This window comes from Parambassis ranga, chromosome 7, assembly GCF_900634625.1.
Source record: "Parambassis ranga chromosome 7, fParRan2.1, whole genome shotgun sequence".
NCBI classification, from domain to species: domain Eukaryota; kingdom Metazoa; phylum Chordata; class Actinopteri; family Ambassidae; genus Parambassis; species Parambassis ranga.
Window position 1 is genome coordinate 10,410,117 of NC_041028.1, and position 26,863 is coordinate 10,436,979.

The window sequence follows — 26,863 nt, forward strand, 5'->3', positions numbered from 1 at the left end:
GCGGTGGCTCAAATGTTTTGACCGCATGGTGGGTTTCCCCTCCCTCCTTCCCACCCCGTGAGCCTTCTGATGGGGTTCACTGCTACGTCTCAGTCACGTGGCTCTCCTCATGAAGGCTTTGCTCTCTGCGGCTCTTCGCCACAACCAGCAGCGATGCTGAGGCTGAGATGTTGAGATGCAGTCAGGAGGGTCCCGCGCATAGAGGCGAAGTTATGGCACAAACATCTTCGAAGAAAAGCGTCCCGCGACAATTCATCCTCGTGGAAAGGTCCCTCACTGTGGATGCGCACGCCTTTCAGGGACGCACAACCAGGGAGCGAGAAACCCCCAATTTACGCGTCAAATCCAACTAATTAAAATCGGATCAGAAGCAAATCGACGACAGAAGGAAGTTACAGGTATGTGCTGGTGCTTTCTCTCCTTATCCATCAGTTTGTAAAAATGTCAACACATAACGTTTTAAGAATGAGATGTATTTTTTGTTTTTATTTGTTGTAACACCTCTGCTGTCACACACACTAAAACACACACAGCTCATCCACACTGTTGTCCTTTGTTGACCATTTTAAGTTATTTTTGGGTTTAAAACTTTTCACCCAGATTGCATCAGTGCGAGTTTGGCACCTAGATGGCATCCTCTTGAAATTTACCCTTTAAGTGTCAAGTCGCTTAAATTTTCGCATCTGCATTTTCAACCTTCTTCTTTTGCTTCCCAGCAGTGTTGAGCTGAGCGAGGGGCGCAATGCAACAGGCCTGTGAAGTGGAGATAACAACTGGCTCACACGGTAAGACCACCCTGTTTTCTCCCCCCACAATAATACCGTTTTGTGTATGCACCCTTGGACTAAGCTGAAAGCTTCCAGCTAAACACCCTGCAGTTACTACATAATCTCAGTTCCTCCGTGCTGATGTCTAGCTTTTCTCAGAACATGTAGAGGGAAAGCTGTGGTCATTGAGGTGAAAGCTGCAGGTTGTAACTTTAGTTTTTGAAGGAAAATGAATGAAAATATATGACAAACCGAAATAAAGTAGATAGAATTAAAAGGCACCAATATAGGGAGCACACGGAAGCAGTCGTAGGCTGGTACAATCTTCATGTTCAGATTCTCAGTCATCCAGGTCATTTTCATTCAAAGGGTTGAAGCGAGGTAACTGGACCTGTAGACTTGGAAGACGTTTTTGCTGCTCCTCCAGGCAGCTTCATTAGTTCTGTTTGGTGAGGAACCAGGTTACAGATATCAGACAGGCAAATTAAACAAAAAACAAACCACACTGATGGAATGCTTTAGAGGGGCTGGTGTGGAAACAGGTGAAGAGGGTGAAGTGATGCAGAACAACAAAGTCTCCAAACTGTGATGTTAATGTCAAAAAGGGATGAAAAAAGATGAGCTATCAATGACAGTCTGCTAAAAATTCAGTTATGGGTGAGTTGAAAGAATCAATCCCTCATATTTACACTGTGTATGTTGTTATATACTCTGCTAAATGTAATACACACCTGTTCTGATTGCTCTGCCTTACCTCCAGTCATTATTACATATGTAAGTAAGCCTTTACGGTCTGCTGTGTGAAAACCTATTTCTGGCTACATTTGACAACAGTAATGCTGCAGAGGGAGATCATCTTACCAAAGTGTGGTCAGGATAGTTACTGTATACAGTGTAACAGATCTACTATTACAGTGAGTTTGCTGCTAAACTTGTCTGCACAGATTATTATGTGGCATGACTAAATGTTCCTTATTTTGTTTCTTTATATCCTCACTACTGATTTGTTACCATGCTCATCATTCTGGTGTTCTTGTTATAGGTATACATCTAATCTTGATGCAACCATAATTCCAAGTGCCCACCTAAGAATGGCTCTCAGAAAGTAGGACGTTTGAGTTACGCCTTCACCTCCAGTGCCTTCAGGCAAACTACATATACAACGTAACAGGTAACTGTCATAACTATCCATTTCTGTCACTCAGGCAGGGTTAGCCTTTGGGTTAGGGTGTCGCCTTTGTTGTAGCTTTAAGTAACTACAGATTCTCTGAACAAATATTTATGTGTGGGTGGTTCTCTCCAGTTTGTCTAGATTTTCTGACCTCAATGACATCTGTCAGAAAAGACTAATGTGTAACTTTCTGCGATCATAGCATGTTTGTCATTGATCCAAGTTACTTTGCTGGTAGAAAAATTATCTTTTGGCCATCAAATTTCAGCTTCCCATTGTAATCTATGGGAACATCGAATACAAAGTTGCACTTTAAATCTTGAATTTTTTGTTTGGATGCAAAATGAATGATATCTGCACAGATAGCTGTTAACACAACTGCACTGCGTGTGTTGGTGCAATATTGGGGTTGCAGTGAATGGAATTCACAGAGGTGTACACTGAACCTTAATTACAGTCTGATGTAGAATCTGATAAAAAGCAAATTTTTTAACGACCCCTTTCAGATAAATGGTTACAGTTTGTACCGTTTGCATCCATATCCATTTTGTGAAATGCTATGGCTGGCCAGGCAAGAGAACAGAATGATCTGCAATAAAAAAAATATGATTCCCATGCAAATATAGACAGGTAAGAGATGTGTCCGCATTTCTCTTAAGAATGTAGCATTTAGTGCACTGTGTACTCTCGGATGAGAGGTTGCACCACTTCTATTAACTGTAAAGATGGACAAACCTTGCAGTGTGTCACTCTGAAATTACTGTAGGATGATGATGAACTGGGCAGCTATGTGTGTAGTAATTCGTTGGCTTTGGAATTTTCACACCAGCCAACATGGTGGATAGTTTGATTGCTTTCTCCTTCGTGCAGTTGTCTTTTGTATTTGTTTTTAAATGTTTGGACAGAGGTGGAAAATCACACTGGACACCAATAGTATGCATAAAAGGGCAAGTAAATGAGCATGTATGCTACAGGAATGCGTTGGATGCATGATAGAACCTGTGAACACTAACCATAAGTAAAACAAAAAATGAATCCAAACTTTAGCACAAGTTAAAATGAAATGTAAGTTGCATTTCTAATTTGAATAAGGGGCTCCTGGTAGAATAATTCCATCCATCCATTTTCTTCAGTTTATCTGGAGTTGGGATGCGGGGGTAGCAGCCTTAAGCAGGGAAACCCACACCTCCCTCTTCCTGAACACCTCCTACTCCTACTGGGAGTATGGAGTACTTGGTGACAGGGTTGCCCTTTGTCACCAATTCTGTTCATAATCTTCATGGACAGAATTTCTTGGTGCAGCCCAGGGCTGGAAGGGGTCTGGTTTGGGGGCCACAGGATTACGTCCCTGCTTTTTCCAGACGTGGTCCTGCTGGTCTAATCATGCTGAGACTTCCAGCTCTCACTGGACTAGTTCAGAGCAGTGCGTGGAAGCATCAGGTATGAAAAAAAAGTTACTGCCTCAAGTGGAGGAGAAGTATCTTGGGGTCTTGTTCAATTTCACAATTCTACTATGTGCCACTTTTCATAGCAGTGTGGACAAAGAGGAAGACAGCCGAGAGCTGCAAACAGTACTGATTCTAAAGTGCTTTCACATTTATTGACATTGCATGTGTTTATGGGAAAGGAAATGCATTTAACACCTTTGTTAGAGCTGAAGGTTGACAAACTGAACACCACAAAACCTGCATTCCTTATTTACATCCAGCTCCACTGGGACCCTTAAAGACTTTGCCTGTTTCCAGTTTGCTCTGTCTGTCATGCTCTCATAAATCAAGCTAAAGACGTGTTAAACATATACGATCGACAAAAAATACAATAAGTTATCTATGACATGTAGGAACACAGACAATGTAAAAAAAAAAAAAAAAAAAAAAGCTGGAGAATGAACGTCTGGGCACAAGCAGTCAGCAACATGGTGTTAATACCGCACTACAAGGTTCTGAACTCCCCCATCGCTCAAGCCCTCAGACTCCCGTCACATTCACACGCACTCAAGCACACTCTGAGGACAACTTGTTAACAGCACATGGGGGGAAATATTTCCTCGCACTACACTGGCCCAATTCATTCCACTTTTAATCCGCTCTGTGCGCCCTGTCTAATTTGGTCCTTTCTTCTTACACATGTCTAAGCCAGACTGAGTTTGGATGCAGATATTTGTGATAAACACACACAGTTTACTACACTTTCCTCCAGGTGACTTTGACCCATTGACGTGAAGCGAGGTTACATTTTATGCTCTCCATGTGTTTGAAATGTGAGGACACGTTTGGATGTTTACCCAAGATTTAATTGAATGTTATGCTTTCAACATTATGTTTAATTCTGAAAAAACACAGTGCAAAGTTGGCCATTAATTCTATATGGCTCAGCTTTACTAAAGAACAGAGTGTACGTCAGGTGCATTGCTGCGTCAGTACACAGAGGTTCATATTTGGAGTACACACTGGCTGATTTTGATTGGCTCCACAGAGGGCAGAAGATCTCTTTAGGACAAATAAGATGAGAGCAAAGTATTAGGAAATGCAAACAAACTATAGCAGTGTGGTAAAATGTGGGGAGCGAGAGTTGAGCTAATGTAAAAACAGCTGAATTAACAGAATCTACAAAACACAGCAATTGTGTACTTACACCTTGTACCTTCTGCAGATTTAAAGTAAGTCCTGTCTTAGAGGTGAGGGTGCTGTGAGAGGCAAGCGTTGAGTGAAAGCAGTCAAGGTACAGTGATAAAGTATATCAGTCAAGGAGTTACTAGAGCACAGGAAGGGGGAGACACACCACACTGTGAAATGATAACAGTGACAGGATGTTACAGTATAGACAGTAACTTACAGTGCACATCCTTCGGTCCTTGTGATTCAGTAGGAGTGCTTATGTACAGTACGTACAGTGTGGAGCTGAGTATGCTCAATGCCATCAGCAGTGATGTTACAAGCGTCAGGCTCTCTTGCTCAATCTCCTCTGCTGTTTGCTCTTGTGGTTTATCTCTGGCCCTGGCGCTGCACCTGCATCCAGCTGTGGCCTCTGTTTCTCTTTCTTACTTATAAAGATCTGCATAAATGTTTTTGTATTTTTAATTCATCTCCAGTTCTCTTAAAATACGCTAGTATTGTCTTCAGAAAATCATTGTTTTACTCTGGTTGTAGCTTATGCATGAAAGCACATGGTTTCGTATGTTTTCTTTAAACAAGGTTATAAATGTGCTGACACAAGTCAAAGTCTTGGGAGGAGGATCCGTTGGAAACGTGTTCCAAGAGGGGCTCAAAGTGATTCAAGGTCACACGTTGCCTGTTAGGATGCCAAGTCAAACTGCAGTACAGTTGGCTCACTGCACAGCCACAGGAACAGGTTCATTTTATCGGGTTCATTTCACAAAGCTTCAGACACACAGTTTAATTTGTTACACATATACTGTATATGCTCATGTGAATGCACAGTGGTGTAATGTAGTTTACAAAACATTTAATTATCAATGTAGTCATTAAATCATCCTCTTTGGCCTCCTCTGCTGTCTAACAGACCAGCTGTATGAACTTTTATTTACATTCACTGAAATAATGAGTGTGTTGTATATATTTTGTGGAAAAAAAAATTAATGTTAAAATTCTTGAGGCCTATGAAAAGTTTGTGAATATTTACTTGCTCATTAATTAGTAGTGTACATCTGCTCACAGTCTTCGCTGCCTTTGATGCTGCATTACACTCACAGTATCAGCAGGTCTGTGTGTTAATGCATGCATATGCATCTTAACAGCAACTGTTACATTACTTTATGGATCTGATTATATTGCTAATTACTATATTAGTAGTGGGTTATAACACGGTCACAAGTAAGTTCATAAATTAAAGATCACAAAGTATCAACCTGACATACGCTGCTACAAGTGCCGACCAAAAACCTGAGGATACACATAGTTCAATATTTGCACAAGCTGCAGCATAGATACCCTTAATGTAAACAGCATTGATACACACTGTCCAGTGCAGTCGCTGTTATAGGATCAAAAGAGGTGGAAAAGTAACCAGGCTTCTGTGACAAAGCTGTTTCACAGGTCAGTGATTTAGCATGCACATGCCTGCTGTGTGAACAGACATGCTTGCTGTAGCACAGTGATAACTGATTCATGTTAAACAACGCATTGGCTCAAAGTCATGGAATGGACTTTTTGGAGTTTCCTGACAAGTTGCATGAAACAAAAACTGCAGAAGAAAAATAATGCAGTTTCATAGTAATTATAACTGTGAGTACATTCCATGTTATTCCATTTATTTGTTGCCAGATTAACTTTGAAGTCATTTTTATATTTCCCTTGAAGTGAAACTAAGGCCGCCATGAACCTGTTCAGGAAGGATGCCATGAGCTCAAAGAAGGAGAAAGAGAAGGAGATCCAGTATGAGGACCCACCAGATGGAGGTTGGGGCTGGATGGTTGTGCTGCATTGCTTCCTGGTACGTGCACGTGAAATGTTTAAGATATCTTATTTCATCAATGAATGTGGCATTTTAATTCAATTTTTGGCAAGGAAAATCTCCCTTAACAGGAAGAAACCTTGAGCAGGACCCAACTCATAAAGGAAAAACCTTCCTGCTGATAGCCTGCCGGGAAGAGGAGGAGATGAAGAGGTAGACAGGACAGAGAGAATGAAAGAGAGAGAGAGGAACAAACATGCAACAAACAACATACATTACAGATAAAGGTTGTTGATGTTGTCACCCATGCTATTGTGGATATATTACAGTGGATTTACTTACCATCAGGAAACTGCTCTGTGGATCATGTTTCCCTCGACTGTCCCTCAACAGTGTAGGCGCATAGCAACATAGCTATACTAAAAGTTAAGAATTTACCTGCCCTATGCTACCTATGGCAGTAGCCATTTAAACAAGTGACTGTATCTATACCCAGCTTCTCTACACACTAGTGTTTAGACTAGTTTCGCACCTTGCTAAAAAGAAAGGTTTTAAGCCTGGTCTTAACAGTGAAGGTGGTTTCTGCTTCCCAAACCCAAGTAGAAAGCTGGTTCCACAGTAGTGGTGCCAAACACATTTTTATATCTGACATTTTAATTTTGTGTGTGTGCAGGTAAATGTCCTTGTGATGGGCACTCTGAAGAGCTTTGGGATCTTCTTTGTGGCATTTCAAGATGAGTTTGGAGGCTCAGCAGAGAGCATTAGCTGGATCGGTTCCATCATGTCAAGTCTGCGTCTGTCTGGAGGTTTGAATTGAAAACTCTGTCCTATGTATCACCAATTTATCTCTCAGCCCACAAGGATTTTTTAAACTCTATTTGTCTTTGCGCTTCCTCTTTTGTGACTTTTGTAGCCCCCATCGCCTCCATGGCCTGTGCCAAGTTAGGAGCCAGGGTAACCTCCATTACTGGGGCACTGTTTGTTAGTGGAGGCTTCCTTATTAGTATCTTTGCCAGCAGTGTGGTGTTCCTCTACATCAGCATGGGAGTTATAGTTGGTGAGTTAAAATGCGTATTATGCCCTCACTGTTTCTCTGATGTCATAAAAGGATGTCTATGTTATGGCCCTGGAAGTGAATTATTTTCAATGATGTGCCTGTGACTGAAGCAGTGTTTGCTAACTCCTTTCAGGAATGGGTTTTGCACTGTTATACCAGTCCTTCTCAGTGGTGACAGCACTGTACTTCAGAAAAAGGTTAGCAACAGCGTATGCAATTGGGCGTTCTGGGATGGGGTTGACCTTTGCCCTCGCTCCGTTCACTCAGCTGCTTCTGGACCAATATGCTTGGCAAGGTCGGTAGGTCCAACATCAGTTTGTGGCAATAGTATGGCACATTTAATGTGATGACCTGAGCCTTCTTTGCCATTCACAGGTGCGATGCTGATTCTTGGTGGTCTTATGCTGAATCTGGTGGCGTCTGGGATGCTTCTGCGGCCCATCAAAGTGAAGTCGCCTGTTTCAAACCCTACCTCTTCTCCTACCCAAAAGAGCCCAGCTGTTTCTCTCAAGAGCTCCTCAGAGAAGGAATACACTAAGAACTGCTTGAGTGGCTCCTCTCACTTATCCAATGGTGTCTCCAAATCAGACTCTTTTTCATCCTCTCCTCGCCCTCACAAGGACTCTGAGAACCTTGGGGGGCAGTGTACTCAGGAACTCCAGGACAACTCGGCGAACCCTGAACTGACCAGACTTGTCCTCAATGGTGTGAATGGCCATGAGCCCCACCATGATGTTGGTCAGTGTAAACCCACAACTCCAGACAGTTCAGCGGAGCTCAACGGCAGCATGAATGGGTCCACCATTGTGGGATTTCCTTCACATACCAGCTTGCCGAGTGAGGTGACTGTCAGAAAAGCCAAAGTACTGGATTTCTCCTTGCTGAAGGACCCGTTCTTTTGCATCTACACGTGGTCCCTGGTCTTCAGTCAGCTGGCCTACTTCATCCCTTACTTCCACCTATCTGCACGCGCAAGAACCCTGGGCATTGATGCTATGGATGCTTCTTTCATCATCTCTGTGGCAGGTGAGACACTGCTCAAAAGATTCTACTTATGTTATGTATGACAACCCAGCATAAAGGGATAGTTTGATCTTTTGGAGTAGAGAGAAAAGTTACACCTCTATATCTGTACAGTAAACAAGCTGGAAAGCACAGGGAAAGCAGCTAATATGGCTCTATCTAACTGAACATGTGTAGGTGTTTAGGAAGTGTTGTACCTAACTGTTTCTTGGCCAGCTGGTTAGCATACCTGCTTCAAAAGATTGCTCCTAAAACTAGTAAATAGATGTATTTGACATAATGTCACTTCTCTTATCAACCTTCTTCATCATTTATTCATCATGTACTCTTATTTTGGATTATAGTGACACTTATACTCTTATACTCTGTACTTAACTGCATTTAATGTAACTTGATACCTCTGGCACAAAAAATTCCTTCGGGATTAATAAAGTTTTATCTTATCTTATCTTATTTGACACAGCAGACAGACTGCACTGGTTAAAATGTTACATCTCTCCTATTTAAATGCACTAAGGAGGTCAATTCAAATCAAAGCTACTGGATGGTAAAACACCACATCACAAAAATAGACCGCACACCGACACACTCCTGACTAAACAGATATCAGACTGCTGCCCTAATGTCTTTGGCTTCTAGCAGGAAGTGACTGTGAACCAGGAGGTCCAGGTTTTTTAAGTCTCAGTCTAAGAAGTGATGCAAAAAGTGCTCAGTCAACTTCTAAGCATTAATTATTTGTGAGCTGCTCAGACTCTGCAGTCTTATGTAATGAATGTGCTTACATAAAAGCTGAACTTTGGTCCACTGGCCAGGACGGGTGGGTTCAGCAGTATGCCATTGATGAGGCCACCCCATATGAACAGAACACAGCATTAACATTTTTGGCTACATGTGCGTGTACTTCTGTAAGAGTGCATGCTCAGGCCTTGTGAATAATTGAAATACTCCAGATGGGGTTGTGCATTTATGTGTTACACACTACTGTTTTATAATCTGTTTCCTTGGAAATCAGTTGTTATTAGATAGACAGAGATGTATTTCTTTTGCAATGAGTTTTGGTGCAAACATATCTAGCACAGGGAACAGTTCAGGTGATGCATTTTTAACTTTAAGGGAAAAAAGGTTTGTTGTACTAAATAAAGTAGACAGATGTAAGAATACAGCATTTTTGTCACAATGTTAGCCGCAGCAGCTTGACACCTTGCAGCATAAAATGAGAAAATTGAGAAGACTGAGGGCTCAGGAAACATTATGGCTGTACAAGAAATGCTGCTCAGATGAAAACAAACTCAGGTACTGGTGCTGTATTAAATTACACTAAATGTGACAAACAAATGGGTGTTAAATCAGCCTCTCTGATGTTTCTGTAATTAAAAACAGTGGATATAGATTTTCCCTGATGCTCTGTGTGTTTACTAAGATGAGGTTTGTGCCAGCAAGCAGACTGATGGGTCCTTTTGACTCAGACACGTTTGTTCTGTCACATTCTCTGGTCATGTGCACGGTAATGAGGGAAAAAGAGGGAGACAGAGCTAAAGAGACGGGGTGCCACCCACATCACAAAGCCTCCGTCCCAAAGTCCCGCTGTCCCTTTTTCCCCCTGAGCCCGACGCTTGTCATAGAGGCCCTTTGACTTGGCTAAGGCAGAGAGAGGCCACTATCGTCCGGGTCAGTCCTTTCGTCAACCCTCAGTCATCAACACTGGAGCTAACTGGAGTCGCTAAGCAACAGCTAGCTGAGTAAAGTTGTTGGAGTGGTGACAAGAGGGGCTCCTAGTTTTGTTTGAGCAAGTTCTAAAGTGGCTGATACTTTGCAACGGAGCATTGAGGCGGCAGTGCGTACAATAGAGGAGGCAGGACAAGCCAGTAGAGGCTTCAGAGAAGCTGGGAAACCAACATGCCTTTTAAAACCCTTTGCTTTAATCTTGTGACAAAATGTCTGTCTTTATGGCAAAGAAATAGCATTTCTTCATGATGTGCATTGCCTCATGGGCTGTTAATGTTCACACATCTGCGCCTGTTAGCAAAGAAATGGACAGAACCAATGTCCCTGATGCACTTCGGTTAAGGTGCTACTTGGAGGGGCCAAATTTAAACAGCTTTGTGCTGAGTCTGTACAGGAACAGCTGCAGGGCTGAACTAACCTGCTGAGCTTTAAACACACAAACTAACTCAGAACTTGTCTGTAGTCAAACAGGGGACACCCCGGGACATGTCTTGGGTCACGAGAGGAGAACACACAAACACTGCACAGCTGCATCATGTCATCTTTCCTAACCTTGGTGGAGAAAGGTGCTTTAGGTTCTGTTATGTAAGGACAGCAAAGGTATTCAGCAAGAAGGCCAGAATTCCTTATTTTTTCAGTCTTCATTCAAAGGCCCATAGAACACTTTACCATATACTGTCACCATATACGCAGTGTTAGTGATGCAGATTAATGTTCAACAAGATGTTCCCCCCGTAGTTGAAAGCTGACGGTATAATGACTGCAGCAAGTGGAGCTGTGCTGCAGATGCTGTGCAAAGGATGGATAACTCGGATCTGCATAGAACCAGTTTGTTTCATTGATCAGTGGCTCAGTGTTGTCTGCTTGTAGCTATTCCTGCAACAGTCAATACCCCACTGCAGTTTCCGCATCGCCTATCGCATTCCAGTTGACCTCAGCAGAGAGCAGTCCGCATCTGCCCTGGCGTCATACTCGTGTGAGGCACATAATTTGTCAGACTAGGTGCATTGTGCTTAGTAAATAGTGTGTGTTGGTTGTTGCTAGAATGATGCAGATGTTAACAGATGAATGACAGACAACAGAACAAGAACAACTGGATTTGGCATTACTGCCCTGCCCAGTTGTCCTATGAGGCTTTTTCTCTGCCCCACCCCCATAAACATACTTGTGGAGATCCACCATCACCCTCTCTCTGGCGTTGTCTTTGTAAAACTTAGAATAAATGCACTACCTAAAAAACACACAGGCTTTTTGCTCCTAGATTACCTTAGCTGTACTGAAACTACTGGTGTTATTATGGGCTGAGACTGACTGACCTTCTGCAACTCAGTTCAACATACAGCTAGGAACACTGACCTCTGACCCCTGTATACTCAAGGCCCAGCAGGATCATCTTAGCGCCAACATAACAGAGTTAAATGGTTCTCTGTTGTATGTATTATGTATCAGTTTATGATGGTTCTCACTGAAAGGTTATTGAAATGTGTTTATCTAGTGTAAATGGTATCGACTAAGTCCATTCTTTGAAAGTTGGGGAACACCCTCCATCAATGGATGTGATGCATATCCCATTGAATGGTTCCACAAGTTCTCTCTTCTAAATAGTTGTGCTGAATACATCTGGTGGTGTCAACACCCTGATGGATGCTCTTATATTCATGTCATATATCATATCATATATATCTTATCAAATATTCTTATATATAATATTCTGATATATTCTTATCACCAGTGGGATGTGTGGGTTACTGAACATGCACCATGCAGTTGCAGGTTTACAGTGCCAGAGTATTTCATCATTTTTACAAACTTATACTCAGGCTCACTCTTTACAAATGGGTACAAACACAGAATAACCTTCTCAGATCAGCAGCCAAAAAAACGGAAAGTTCACCCCATAGTTCTACCCAGTCATAGTTTAGATTTTATTTACCCAGTTTTGGAGAAATGGCTTTTCTGCCACTACTTACAAATCAATAGTTATTCAACACAGTGTAAGTAGAATGTCAACAATTTTATTGGAAATCACCTAAAGCTAAGAAAAGGAAAAACCCAAAGACTCACTTTTGTCTCACGGTGTCCTAGAAAGAATTTGTCACCTATCTTTCTTTTCTTTTCTTTTCTTTTATGGCGAATACATTTTGACATTTTGTAATCCACCCTTTTTTGTATTACAGGTATCACAGAGACCATTGCCCAGTTGGCCTCAGGCTGGGTGACAGACAGGAACCTGTTCCATAAATACCACTACCACAAAGCCTACCTGATCCTCTGTGGCTTGGTCAACTTGCTTTCCCCTCTGGCAACCTCCTACATCCTGCTGATGGTCTATGCTGTCTTCTTTGCCATCTTCTGTGGCGGCTACATGGCTCTGCTGCTGCCTGTTCTTGTAAGGAAATGCTGTCTGAATATATACACAGCTCTCACTCATAATAAATAAACCTTAAACCGTTTATTATGCAGGTTATACAGTGGTCTGTGTAATTATCACTCATTAGAGGGCAGATGATGGCCAATAAGTGCACATGCAGTCAATGAACACCTGAAACAAAATGCAGAATCATGTTTCCAATAATTAACAAACAAGCTTTTAATTCAGGTATTTTCTTATGATTACATTATATATTATTTTTATTGAAGGGACTGATATATGCAAGTGTTATCATGTTACATTACAGTGCATGGTGGAAGTTCTGGGAACATTTCAAGTGTAGAAAATCAATAAAGATTAGTACGGGCAGTTAAACTTTGTAGAATCTGTGGTACCCTTAGATAGTACGGCAATGTGCTCTCTCCCAATATCGTTTGACTTCTCACACAATCCCACCAACGTCAGCCCCACTATATTATCAGTCTGTAGTTCATTTACCCTGCAAGACCCCACAGTATCAGACTCTCCCATCTGCTGAATTCACAATAAATGTGCTTGCGTGTGCTTTTGTACCATAAAGGTGAAGTGGCTTCATTACATCATTGTGTCACGCACAGAAAGGGAAACCTATCCTTAACGCAGACCGTTGGAGATCTTTCCTACCTACTGTTATGGGTGGAACAGTGCATTAAGTCAGTGGGGATCCAATATCTTCAGGTTATATCACTGTTCAAAAGAAAAACGTGAGGATGCATGTGGGGTGACTTCACTCACACATGGTATGGTTTCAAAGGCCAGGACATGCCTCTGGGTCTAAATGGTGATGTGTGACAACTTTAATAATGAAAAGTGATATTTTTTTTTTAACCACACTTTTCAAGTGAGAAGATATAAATGATTTAGATAAAGCTCATCTATCATACTGACGTTATTTGTTAATCTTCTGAACAAGCTTTCCTCAGAAATGATTTGTAATTTGTAGTAGTTTGTAATTGATTAAGTAATTAGAGAGGTTTTGACGCCCAGAGTCGAGGCTCTAGTTGTTGCCATCATCTCAGTGCATCTCATTAGAACCCCTGTAAATATGAGCAGAGGAGCGTCAGTTGAACCAGGGTCCAGCAAAGCTGGCAGCTACTGATTTTAGTGTTGTTAAAGCCACCCTCAAGTGGCCACTGGAGGAATTGCAGCCTTTCGCGACTCAACTTGACCAACTCGATAACTTAATCTAGATTTCTAATTTTCCTGTATCAATAATTTACAGCTAAATTTTGTGTATTTAGGTGAAACTTTTATGAGTATCTTGGTGTATTGTGCCTTTAAAGATGAGCCTTTTCTGACAGAAAACTTTAGACACTGTTACATGTTCAGGTACAGTAGTTTGAAGGACATATTTCAGATGTTAATATTCTGTGGGTAAATATTGGTAGTGAGGAAAAATCTAAATGGGAAGCAAATAATTGTGTAACTACTGCAAACACAAACATAAAAGATGGCAGCCTGATGGCAGCCTTGCTGTATGAAGGTATGCAGGATAATAATGATTTGTTCTGCCCTGCAGGTAGATCTGGTCGGGTCCGATAAACTCAATAACTCCATGGGCTTCTCTATGTTCTTTGTCGGCCTGGGTTGCCTCACAGGGCCTCCTTTGGCAGGTGAGTGGATCATGTCATGGAAAACCCTCAGGATGTGCACACATGTGCTGACCCACCGTTCCAAATGTACAATAACATACACAGTGCATGTGCTGCTGTGAATGGGGTGGTAGCACTGATGTTAGGTTTGTTAAGTGATTTGTGACACAGAGGGCAGGGTGAAGTTTGTTCACATGTTTCTGTGTGTGCGTGCATTTGTGTGTGTTAAGCTATAGGTGCTTCAGGCAGGGAGTGAATGATTGGTTGGGAGATTAGTGAAAGGGTTGACAGGCCTTCATACGAGTGTATATTTTTGAGGATGGTTGTTGTAGCACATATTTTCATGGGGCCATGAATTCCTTGTAGTGTGTCAGCCTGTCTGTGTGAGTGTAGTTACTGTGTTTGCAAACTGCAACGCACAGGAGAAAAACAACCTAAAGTTAGTCCAGGCCTCGGTGCATACTTGAATTTTAGAGATTGCTTTCAGATCAGATTTCATCATGCCTGAAGCAAGTTAAACCCTTAGGAACGGTGCTCCATTCAAGACAGGTTTGAGTCACTGAGTTTAACTTTGTTTTTGTTTCAGTGTTTTCGTTACGTCTGGTTCATTCTAACGAACTACACATGTGTTTTCCTAGTCATGTTAAAAAAATGCCTGTATTTTTAGTCATCTGTGTAACACCTGCATGTGTCTGTCTTTATGCATTAAATGCTAAAGATAGAAAATATCTTATTACGATAACCTTTTTTGTCTTTTAATATGTGAGCTGCATCGAGGAAAAATAACTCCCCTCAGCCTAATTGGTAACATTTGGCCCCAGTTAAACTGAAGAGGCCATGAATACTAACCTTGCCCCTCCACACTGTGTTAAGCAATCCCTCAGCGGAGCCTATGGATTTCGGGAGGTTGAAACGTGACTAATGACCCCTGTTAGGGGCAGTACAGAAATAGCATGTGGCTCTGTTTACCATCCCTGCTGCTTAAGTAAGAATCTGACGTCTGGCAAACCATAGGGCCCTCTGTCAGGCTGCAGGTCATGATTACATACTCGTTGCCATGCCCTTTAACTCCAGACAGTACCAGACCTGGTTTGTTCAGTTCAACTCATTTGACATGAAGAGTGTCAGAGTGCAGCCTAGAAAGAAAATAACTTGATTTTTAGTATATAAGCAATATAATACAATACTTTATCATGGAATTACGAGTGATAACTCTGTGCTTAATGTTAAGCTTACATCTATGATTATAGATGTAAGCTTAACATATAAACAACAATAACATGAGAATAGGTCACTGGTCACCTGCTTCAAGATGGCCAAATGTGGCCTTGATGTGCAACATATTTCTGCCTTTTTCATGAATATAATGGTGACAAATCTCATCCCAACACATATATTTGTCTTGCACTGTTCTCAGAGGAGGAAGTGAGACACATAAACAGCAGGCATTTTATTCACTCTGAAAAATCTAAATTCTTCCTGAAGAGGTCCAGCTCAGAAATGCTTTACAAAGAGTTCCTCATGATTTTCTAACAGTTTAGGTTTGCGATGTTTATTTAGACCTTTCTTTAGCAGTATGTTAAAAATGCAACAAATAAATGTCCATGAGGACTTACAATAATGGGTTAAATCTGTGAATGCTCAAAATAGGTTGTAAAAATAGCAAAAATGAAAATGTTCTTTCATTTGGCTGCTTCAGCTTGCCCCAACATGATTTATGTAACTATGATTAAAATATGCTCACTGTTCACCCATGAATAGACCAACTCTTTGTGTCCCCATGATTCTTTGTTTTGTAGGCTTCTTGTACGACTACACTCAGACTTATGACTGTTCCTTCTACCTGGCGGGGCTCTGCTATCTCCTCTCCTCCCTCTCCCTGTTCTTGGAGCCGCTGGCTCAGCGCTGGAAGGCCAAGAGGAAACAGTCCCAAAACAAGAGAGCAGAAAGCAGCTGTAAGACCAATGGCTGCTTCACCCCTGACCGCCTGCAGAACAGCGCTGTGTAGGAATGAAATCCAGTAAAGGCCTTCAGTTGTAAACCAACACACTCATGACCACAGGGCTGCATACCTTGGACTTCGGACTCCAGCTTAAAGTCAGGACCTCGACCATTCGTTTCAGCAGGAGCACTACGCAGTCCAAGGAAAAGAAGGTTGTGACCATGGTAACAGGATGTCCAAGAACATACAGTTGTTGGGACGTTGGTGCACAGACTTCAATGCTGAAATTTTAAAAGCCAAAATTCCTCTGTTCAGCAAAATATGTTCCCTCTTTTCCTGTCTGTGTCAAAGTAACACAAAAACTGAAGAAGCAGACAACAACCATAACTTCTTGACAAATTAAAATGCTCCTCAACACAGCAGCAAACCTGCAGCCACAATTCATTGCACATTATACTGCTAGAAACTAAGCTCTGCAGTTGATCTCAAAATCCTGTCTTCCAAGAGTTTTTCTGTGATCTCAGCACAGGTTCCTGAAGATGTACTTTTCACCCAACCTTTTGGAAAGCCTTTACCTGTATCTGTAAACCTGTACTCTCTAATATGCACTTTGGGCCAAGTTGTGATTATGCTGCATGACATTTCCCCTGACCTTTTAACTGCCAACAGTGGTTTCTTGTTTTTCCTCTTTTCTTCACAACAGAGGAAATTTTTACAGTCAAGAGAATTTTTACCAATGTAAGAAAAAAACTGTTCTGTGCAGTTAGCTTTCACTATCATGTGCATCACTGGCAGGACTGTGCCGGGCAGTGGATCTCTGTTTGTGATAGAAGCTTCAGAAACCGATGCACTGAAGTGGCATTACTGTCAAGTGAAGCATCTGAATATTGCTGCATGAGGCTCAATGTTAGGTCTGTTATACAAAGCCAAAAATCTTTTGTCCCAACAACACTATTGAAGGCATGTGCTAGCATTTAACTGCTATACTCACTAAAGCCACGCACATATACTCTTATATTTCTGTCAAAAAAGCTATTATTGATAGCTTTTTTAGCAGGTTTTAATATGGAAACACTTTGATCTTCTCAGCTTTCTTATTGAAGTTAATCTTCTAAATGTTATTTTCCCTTACCCCCTCCTCCTTCATACATTTGTCTACATGCTGCCATGTACTGTTAGTGACATTAGCTCAGTTTTTCATACTTTTCATAGTTTTTTTGTATAGTATGTGACTGACTTTTAGGAGCACTTTGTGTAATGTTAAAAAAAAAATTGTTTTTAACTGTTAATCTAAAACCTGCTCTTGGTCAGCACACATCGGCTCATAGTTAAACTGCACACAGCTGTGTAGCACACTCAGTTTTGACTGGATAATTCTGTGGTCTGTTATTTCTGATTAACAGGCCTCTGTCAGAGGAAGAATGTCAATATTTAAATGATCTAAGCTGCATTTAAACTGCTTCCAGCAGTGCAGATTAGATGAGATGACACTTATCAGATGACCATTGTAACTAATTGACTTTCAGCTGTTTACATACCAGCATTTGCAGAGGACCCACTAACCCTAACCCTCCTTTCACCGCTAGCAGCCTTTACTCTTAGCTGTGTGCTAGCATCAACACCTACTAAACTGAAACTTCAGTTGACTACTTTCAGCCCTCCAGCTTCTTTTATGCTTCCACTTCTAATGATTTCAGTTCTTAAAATACAGCTCCAAGAGATTTGAACCTGTTTACAGTTGTTGCATTTGCAATCTTCAGCACAAATGAAAACAATTAAATTTTTCTCAACCAATGTTTTATTATATATTTTTTAATTTTATTAACGTGACCTTTATTACTATAAACTACCTTTTCCTTTTGTGGGTCACTAACTATAATGCACATTTAAATAGCAAGTCATGACTTTATGTTTTATTTGCAGCGCCTGCAGATGAGAAAATCATTCATTCATTGCTAGTGAGCTGTTCTATGCAAGTTCTATCACACACAGAGATTGACGTTTGACAAACACACATTTTACCAAGCAGAGCAAATGCACTAGCTCCTGAGGGAAGAGGCCTGTTAGTTAAGGTCTTCTAAATGTACTAACTACAGTTAGACTGAGGGTTGATGGCTTCACTGTGCAGCAGGATTTTGTGTGTGTGTGTGTTATTTTGTCAGTAAATCTCTGACCAGCAGTGTGGATTTGTTTTGCTATAAAAATGCACGGTGCACCAACCGATCTGTTCTAAGGCTGTTGACCAGACTTCACAGTGCCTGCAGGCAGCCAGTGAATGGCAATGCAACTTTTAATTATGTTGTGTTTATATATGAGAATCTCTTGGTTGCTGAATCTTTTTTATATGATAGAGGTTTTATGTGTTTTCAGTGGATTCCTTGCTTTTGACCACTGCTTGCCTTGCGAGGTGATGTATCTTTTACTAACTTTCCTGTAACGTCAGCCAAAGATCACATTAGAAACGGACCTACCACTTGAAACTACATCAGTCAAAATAGATCCCCCCCTTCCCAATTGTTCAGTCACTTCCATTCTTGAGTTGGGGAATTTGTTTTGTTGTGTTGCCCTCTTGTGGCAGATGAAGGCCTCTGCCTGAAGAATGCTGTTTCAATTAGTACCAAATTATTCCCCCTCAACTCGCTTTGACAATACAGAGCAAGGCTCTTTGTATTGTTTCTATAACGACAGTCATGCACAAAAGCTCTTTTGGTTTACGAGTTGTATTCACCACCAATGCGCGTTTGTGATTTAGGGCCAGTGAATATTTTGTACCATAATAAGTCTTTTATGAAAAGTATTTGATGCTTTAAATGTAGATTGGGGAGTGGGATCATATTAGCTGTCAGGATATTTTTCAGTCATTTTGATGTCTTTTTGGTAATGTCTTAAACACCTCTGTTAAAAGACCTGAGTGCAATTTGATGGTGTCTGATCCTGTTTTTGCTGCAGTGAATGGATTATTGGGTCCAGCACTCTTTAATACTACCGTACTCTGGCTCATGGATTTGTTAACTGATTGATGTTAGAAAATGTGCTTAATCAATCACAGATGTCCTTTTACAAGCCTGTGGAGATCATTTTTAAGTTCTGTAACAGTGTGCAGGTCAGCTGTAATAAACTGACTGAGTCCACCATTGTGTGATTCAGCACCAATAAGACAACACAAGAAGTTGCAGCAAATGAAACACATTTTATTGACACATTACTAAATAAACACAACTGCTCATGAGTATTATTACATTTGTGTTCATCGTTAATTAAACTCAACAATGGCTTGTAAGAGCATTTTATATTCATTTTAAAAAGCTCCATGTCATTCCAGTAACTAATCAAAAGGTTACTTACAATGGATGACACCGGGTGGTGTGTTCAGTGTCCTGTGAACAAACTGCTCCCAGAAAGCTCTGTAGAAGAAAACATGCACATACATTTTAAAACTGACGAAATAAGATGATTCAAACACCAGAACCCATAATCTTATTATAAGCCTGTTTGCACTTAATGCTCATTAGAATTAAATAATATATTCGCTTCATATTACAATGAACTACTCTGAAATGAATGTGTTAGATTTAAAGTGATACATTTTATATTCAATTACAATACCTGAACAAGCATGTTCTGATAAAAGATTCATATTTGTTGTTTTGCCTAGTAACACTAATGTCACAATAATGGCACTATCATGTTTTGTCTAGATTTGGATAGGTTTCACCAAATGGCAAAGGTTTGACAAAAACAAAGATGTTATCCTTGTCATGGAAAACTTTTAAGAACAATGTGTTCTCTGTGTGTTACACAGACAAACCCCATCCAAGATCATGCAAGTAAAATGTCAATGTTTTTCTTTAAGTTTCTAGTTTTTTGGACGCCTCCACCACCAACCCTAACTGTGTAGCAATAATGAGTAAATTGTTTAGATGAATGTCTAAGATTTTCATTACATTTGCGTCTCATCATACAGCCTGACTACACTGGTAGCAGAGAAGATGCATATTGTGGGCCACAGACTGATTCTGTTTAGTTTCAAATTGCTTTGATTTTTTTCAATTGAAGTCTGGACCTTGTCAATCAATCAGTATCATCAATTTCATTAGCTGGAGCTACATTGATTGCTATTAGTAATGGCCCTGTGTGTATATCACTCTATAAAGGTTTGTCATTTCCCCTTATATTAGATCGATAACTATTTATTATTAGGTCTTAAAATATGTAACTAATTAAAGCATTTAAACATGCATGTTGAGTAAAAACTGCATATCTGTCTAAAGGCAATATTAGAAATTTGTCTAGTTTAAGGGTGAGATTTGAGTAAACGTAATGAAGTAATTACTCATGCTTGCAGCTATTTTTATTTTTACTCTGCCAAGAAAGAATTAACCCATTTTAGGTGAAAGTGCGCAACAGTTACCTCAAAGACCACATTATTACTAACTTAGCCTCTAGTTTGTGTGTTGTTACCTCATCTCTACACAATCTTTACAAGAGTGATAAAAGAGCATTTAGGCAACACAGTGCAGTATTTTGTAGCTAATCTAGCTGGAGGTATGACAGTTGTTGCAGACTAAATAGATTAAAAAAAAATAGTTTTAATCAATTTCGCAAAGAATGCAAACACAAGAATTATGCAGGTGGGTGAACATTTGTTAAATATTTAAGACGATCAGATGCATAGGTCTCATAATCTAATTTTTTCTAACCTAGTTGGTGGAGAAAGCAGCGATATATATACATTGTGGGCACTAAATGCTCCTTCTGTTTTATGATAGGATTTTGTATTTATGCCAATTGCCATCAGTGGAAAACAACCTGAGTAATGACTGGCTGAAAGCCAGTGTGCACCATTTTGCATTTGTTATGAGAAAATGTGGCGTTGACACTGTATACTCACCGCTGCTGCCTGAGCCACCGACACAGACGTGGCACGCAGCACTTGTTCACCTTACTCACCGTCTCCCTGTTTCTACACAGCCGCCGCTGCAGTGGTACCAGCTCCGTTCTGGGTGTCAGGTAGTTGACTGTGGGAGAAAGCATCTGCTCCTTGGTCCTCAAGATGGCAATGTTTCTTTTGGTAAGTGGTCCTCCTCAGCTTTTGTCTTCATATTAATACAGCTAGAATGGGTGATAGGTGGAAATGGATAGTGGCCCCTTAACTTATAAAAAAAAGAACTGGCAAGATATCCTAGAAAGAATTTGGGGTAGGAGTGGGGTCCACAGCATGAATTCCTTCCAGCAATGTCAAAAAGGGTAAACAATCAGGCTTTTATGTTTCCATGCTGCAGCAGACCTCAGATGACAACGAAACACAGCTTCAGAAACTCAAACACACCTCTTCACTCGCCTCCTCGGAGAGCGTTCAATCAGAGGAGAACACAGAGACAGGGGCCAGCAGTATTCCTAGCTGAGGTTCGGCCCAAGTCATATCAGATCATAACTGGGCAAAATATAATAAACACATATCAGCCCAGGGTTCAGCTTGGTTCTGTTGTGGGACAGGTTGAACTGTGGGTGCTATGGCAAATTTCAGAGCAGTGTCACCCACAGTCTCCCAAGTGGAGTGTGTGACGACCGACGTTGAGCTTCCCTCGCCTCCTATTTAGGAACAATGCACAAGAAACCTTTAGTGTAATGGCCACAGAGACAACATGATACTGGCATGTGCTGGTGTGTGCTCCACCCCGGTGTTTGCATCTGTCTCACACTGCAGAATGGCTGGCTGTGAACAAGGGGCAACAGACGCTTTTCCATCCAGATCAGGTGTTCACATGCCAAAATGAACAACTGTGGACGTAACAGGGGCTCATGAGGGAGAAAGTAATGTGTGGTGGGCAACTTGGGAGCTCAGAACTGGCCTGTAAGAAGATCCTCTCATGAAACGGAGGTCTCTCTCTCCACTGGTGCTACACAAATTGCAAATCGTCTCCCTCTCGTGTGCAGAAACAAAGACTTCAAGTGACAACTCCTTTCCAAACACTATCAGGTATGGCAGCTGCTTCTTCAATTCACTTCCATCGAAGAAACAGGTTTCCCTTCAAATGAACAATTTATTTATAATAGGTCACATTAAGTGCCTAAATGCACTTTCAGGTATGTGAACATCTTCGCATGGGCTCTACGATTTCCTTTCCCATGACATCAAAGTGTACATTGCTCAATTTTCCATTTAAAACAGAAGTCATCACAGGTGCAGATGGGCTACACAACTTAAAAGCTGCCTTGTCAGTGAGGACTCACAAAACACTTCTCTGCAGAGGCTGTCAGCTCTGCGCTCGTCTTCCTCAGGAGTCCAAGGTAACAGTGGGTGCGATTTCCACACATACAATCTTCCCACATATTAATGTTATGATACATATTAAATCAAACTCAGCAAATGATAATTTATGTTGTTAATACTACATGACAAACATACGATAGCAAAAAAACAAGGTAATTAAGCCTTGTGTGAATGATGAAACACGGTCAAAACTGGTACCTATAAAACTATAAAAATGCACTGACTTACTTACTAAACAAAGGTTTGTTACTCTGTACCAGCATTTTACTGAGTATTAAAATTATTATTTTTTGAAGGACCTACTAGTTTCAAGAGAGTAAGTGTAACAGACTGCCAACACAAAATCCTGTAAGCGTTTTGCCAAGAAACAACTGTAGTTTTCATAGTCACATTACACAACCATTTCTAAGACAGGGGTGCACAGAACAAAAATATTGAGTAAAAATTATGAAAAACGCCATTATTATTTGCTTTACTATGCTATGCGTATTGTGTTATGTTTCTGTTCCCTGTTAGTATTCAGCATTCACAAAAATTAACATGACAATTTAGTTTTACCAGTGGACACACTTTGAGTTCAATGTCTATCTTGCATTTTTGTTGTTCTGGTTCAAAGGAACAAACACCCAAGTCCAAACAATGACTTTTTTTTTTTGCTTTTTTAAGAGCAGAATAATTACTGTATGTAATTGAAATTTATGAGCTGCATCTATTTTTTTTAACTGATTACCTTCATGTTTTCCAACTATGAAAATGCACACTGGCAGGCTACAGTGTGCTTCATGACAATCAACAATATGTCCTGTACAACTCTTCATCAATACACCACATATCTCAGATAAATGGAGTGTGACACAGGAGGAGAGTGATGCAACAGGTTTTAACCCTCGTAATTTTACCAAAACTCTTTCCCAGAGACCATTCACTACACCAAATGTCATACTGCTCACCTTTTCTATTGATCCATCAAAAAGTGATAATATTCAACATATTATTGCACTGGAATTCAAAGATTTCACCTTGTGTAAAATGGGTAGGAGGATAACACAGTAACACCACCTGTACAGTGTAAGGCAATATAGTATAATAATAATAATAATAATAATAATAATAATAATAATACATTATTACTGTTACTGTTGTAACACTGTGTAGCTGTGGCTATAACACTGTAGCAGTTTGAAGGTGGTATTGTGTTCACTCCTTGCAATTTTTTCAGGTTTGGAAAGTTTTAACCTTTAAATGAATCAAAAAAATATCAATTATAATCTGTCTAAAATTAACTGAACTAATTAAAGTGTATACTTCAGCTACTCAATAAACGGAACCATTTACAGAAAGCTGGCTGAATTACTTGCTGGCATATTATTTTTGAAAAGTAATTTCAAAAACACACACCCTTGTAGATTTGTAGGAGGGCACTGTTTGTCCTTTTAGTGGATCACATGGCAACTTACAAACAATCAAGAATCATACTAGTGTACCCCATGATGCAGAACACACAGCATGCAATAGTTACTGACATACAGCATATTTTTTACACAACTTAGTGTATTGGGATTTGTTTTAAGATGCTCCACGAACGATAATCATGACAAGATAGTCCTCTTCGCTTTTAGCCAGAGCTTTGGCAGAGGAATCCAGGAACTGTTGGGAGAAATCACAGGGAGGGAAAGCATGAAGAACCCCTGTGTTGTCTTTATCTCTGCTCCCTCCCACAGGCAGACTGATGACTCCAGCTGCTTGCTTTTGGTTGAGGTAGGACACCAGGTTACGAAGGGGCCGCTGTGTTGAGACGGCTGGGTCAGCCGAGGATGCATCCTCTGTAGGTCCAGGAACTGCCAACAGGATGGCGTAGCCACCGGGACCGGCCACCTTGATGCGCCGAGACACCTCGTCAAGCTTGGGCTGGTCCAGCCGAAGACGCTGCGTGATCTTGAGCTCGCTCACCTGTCTTCCTGTGGCGCTGTCGATGAGCAGGTCACTGGCAACGCTGTGGTCACCCTCCAGCAGGTGCATGTTGGCTGGAAAATTGCTGTTTTTTAGCAGCAGCATACCTTGCCAAGCCAAACTGAGTTTAGTGCCATCCATCTTTGATGACTGCCCGCCTTTAGAGTTACTTTCAGAACGTTCTCTTTTGGCCAGCCCTTTGCCACCATCGCCTGCTTTGCGCTTACGGTCACCAACTACTGAAACAGCACTACTTGAGGGTCCTTTGTCAGACAGACTCTGACTTTTGAGCCTCCGTTCAACCCCACCCTTTTCAACGCTACTGTGACGTTCTCGGGCTGGGGAGGCTCTCTCACCCCGCATAGGGCGTTCTGAGTCACTGAAGCGTCCTCCATCTCTGCTGCTGCCACCAGGACTGCCATCTGGAGAAGCGCGTCTGCGCCTTACTGTCCTCTCAGTGCTGTCAGGAGAATGATCTAAATGACGTCCATCTTCCATTACACGCCGTTTGCGTGCAGGTTCTCGTCCCTGCAGTTCTCTTTCCAGAGACCAGGGTTCTCGTGTCCGCCGTTCACGCTCCAAATGTTCCAGAGGTTCAAAGGGTGAGGCCCGCACCCGTTCACGAATAGCTGGGTTGGGCCACTCAGCTCCAGGAAAGAGCTCTCTCTCCCTGAAGTGAAGTGGTGGGGGAGTCCGTTCCCTGACCCTCAGAGGTTCAGGTGTGACACGGTGAACAAATGATTCAGCCACCATGTCAAATGGTGGTATTGGTAGGGGCTGCAGGAACTGCTGCTGGTAACGATGCTCAGTGTCTGCAAAGTCCACTCTAAGTCTCCTCTCTGGACCTCCCAGTGGGAAGCCTCTCATGTGTGTGCATGCTGCTTGTGCAGCATCTAAACTTTCATACTGAATGTAGGCCCAAGTGTCCCCCTTTCTGTAGTCAATGGTCCTTATTGTTCCAAAGCGATCAAATTCTCGGGCCAGGGCAGCTAAAGGAACCCAGGGTCCAAGTCCACCCACCCACAGGCGTGTGGTAGGTGTTGCTTTCCCATAACCTATTTTTATAGGGTTGCGGCCCACAATTTTGCCAGACATACTAAGCTTAGCACGGTGAGCCATGTCAAGGTTCTCAAATTTCAGAAATCCATATGTGCTGGTCTGCCCCCTTGTTGGTCTTTTAATGTCCACTTCTGTTATGACCCCAAACCTGTCAAAAGCCCTCCTGAGGTCAGCTTCTGTAACAGTTATGTCCAGGTTTCCCAGAAACAACGTCCTATTGGCTCTTTGGTCATCCTCAGGAGATATAAAATCCTCTTCACGAAAAGCTGCTCGCTCTGCAATGAAAGCTGGACGTGCCCTGGCTTCAAAGAGAGCAAACTCTCTGTCTCGCTCCAGTTCTCTGGGCAGAGGGGGCGGTGGGGGAGGAGGGAGCCGACCCAAAGCCAGCTGTTGCAGCCGGTAGTCCCTGTATCCAAGCCCGGTTGGCGAAAGGGGTCTCTGCAAATGTCTATGGCTTTGAGCTGCACCGTACAGGTCTCTCTCCACAGGAGAACGGCTTCTCCTTCTGTTAATGTAGACCGCCTCGATTTTCAGCGGCCGGTCGTACAGCACTAATCGTCCTCTGGCGTGCTTTGCAGCTCTGGCGTCCTCCGGCTTTCTAAAATTCACAAACGCTATCCGTTCATCGTTGCTGCGGCTTAACTTGACGCTCACATCTCCGAATTTTTTAAATTCATGAAAGAGTCCATCCTCAATGTCTTCGTCACTCAACTGTGTTCCAAGGTCGCTAATTTTTAATGTTTTGTACTCACTCTCGTTGGTGGGGGGCTGAATCCGCTGCTCTGCGCGTGAAGTGGTCCTCGGTGAGGCTAAATCAAGCGCCAGGCTCTGGTTGTGGTTTTTACCGACGGAGCTTGTAGCAGCTGACTGACAACTGTGATTATTTAAATTCCGACCGTGTCCGTCGAAATCTCTATCTCTTTTTTCAACCAGCAAGCTCCGTCTCGTTGAGCCGCCGTCCCCTTTGGCCGAACTGTTACCATTATTACTTCCACTGGAAACAGTGAGAGCCCCCATTTTCTTGCTGGTCGGGTGGCATCCTCCCCTATCTCGAATATCATCCAAGGCCCGGGACCGTTTTTTCAGCGGCGACCGTTCTTTACCTTTCATTTCAGTCCACTCGGAGTCAACTCTTTGAACGCTTGGCCGTTGCTGATTCTATTTCTGCAAACTTTTGCTTAAAATAATTGAAACGAAAAACGGATTTAATCACTGACCCTGCAGCAAAACAACAACAGTCGCCATTTTGTAAAGATTACCGTGAAGGCCCGCCCCTTCACCCTGATTGGCTAAAAAATGGGAGGAACACTGTAAAGCGCATGTCAATCACTGGCTGAGCCATTTCTGAATAATAATAATAATAATAATAATAATAATGTTTTTTTAGTTTATCACATGGTTGCTATTTTTATGCCTCATAAATGTGAGGTGACCTGTCCAGGGTGTACCCTGCCTCTCACCCGTAGATAGCTGGGATGGG

The 26,863-nt window shown here is 41.7% G+C and overlaps 2 protein-coding genes across 3 annotated transcripts; one reads left to right on the forward strand and one right to left on the reverse strand.

The window, feature by feature from the left end:
* Positions 1-105: 105 nt before the first annotated feature.
* On the forward strand, positions 106-19,162 carry slc16a4 (solute carrier family 16 member 4). 2 transcript variants are annotated; one of them, XM_028410028.1, is made up of 11 exons: positions 106-398; positions 717-785; positions 1,810-1,938; positions 6,258-6,390; positions 7,025-7,157; positions 7,265-7,408; positions 7,542-7,703; positions 7,784-8,434; positions 12,334-12,545; positions 14,086-14,179; positions 15,958-19,162. In XM_028410028.1, the coding sequence occupies exons 4-11, from the start codon at positions 6,274-6,276 to the stop codon at positions 16,164-16,166; spliced, it is 1,722 nt and encodes a 573-aa protein (XP_028265829.1). In that variant the 5' UTR covers positions 106-398; positions 717-785; positions 1,810-1,938; positions 6,258-6,273; the 3' UTR covers positions 16,167-19,162. The 2 variants fall into 2 exon arrangements, with proteins under 2 accessions (XP_028265829.1, XP_028265830.1); XM_028410029.1 differs by having other exon boundaries at positions 720-785.
* A 1,975-nt stretch (positions 19,163-21,137) lies between these two features.
* On the reverse strand, positions 21,138-26,637 carry rbm15 (RNA binding motif protein 15). The gene has a single exon (XM_028409776.1). It carries the CDS (start codon positions 26,491-26,493, stop codon positions 23,941-23,943), a length of 2,553 nt encoding a protein of 850 aa, XP_028265577.1. The 5' UTR covers positions 26,494-26,637; the 3' UTR covers positions 21,138-23,940.
* Between the last annotated feature and the right edge of the window lie 226 nt (positions 26,638-26,863).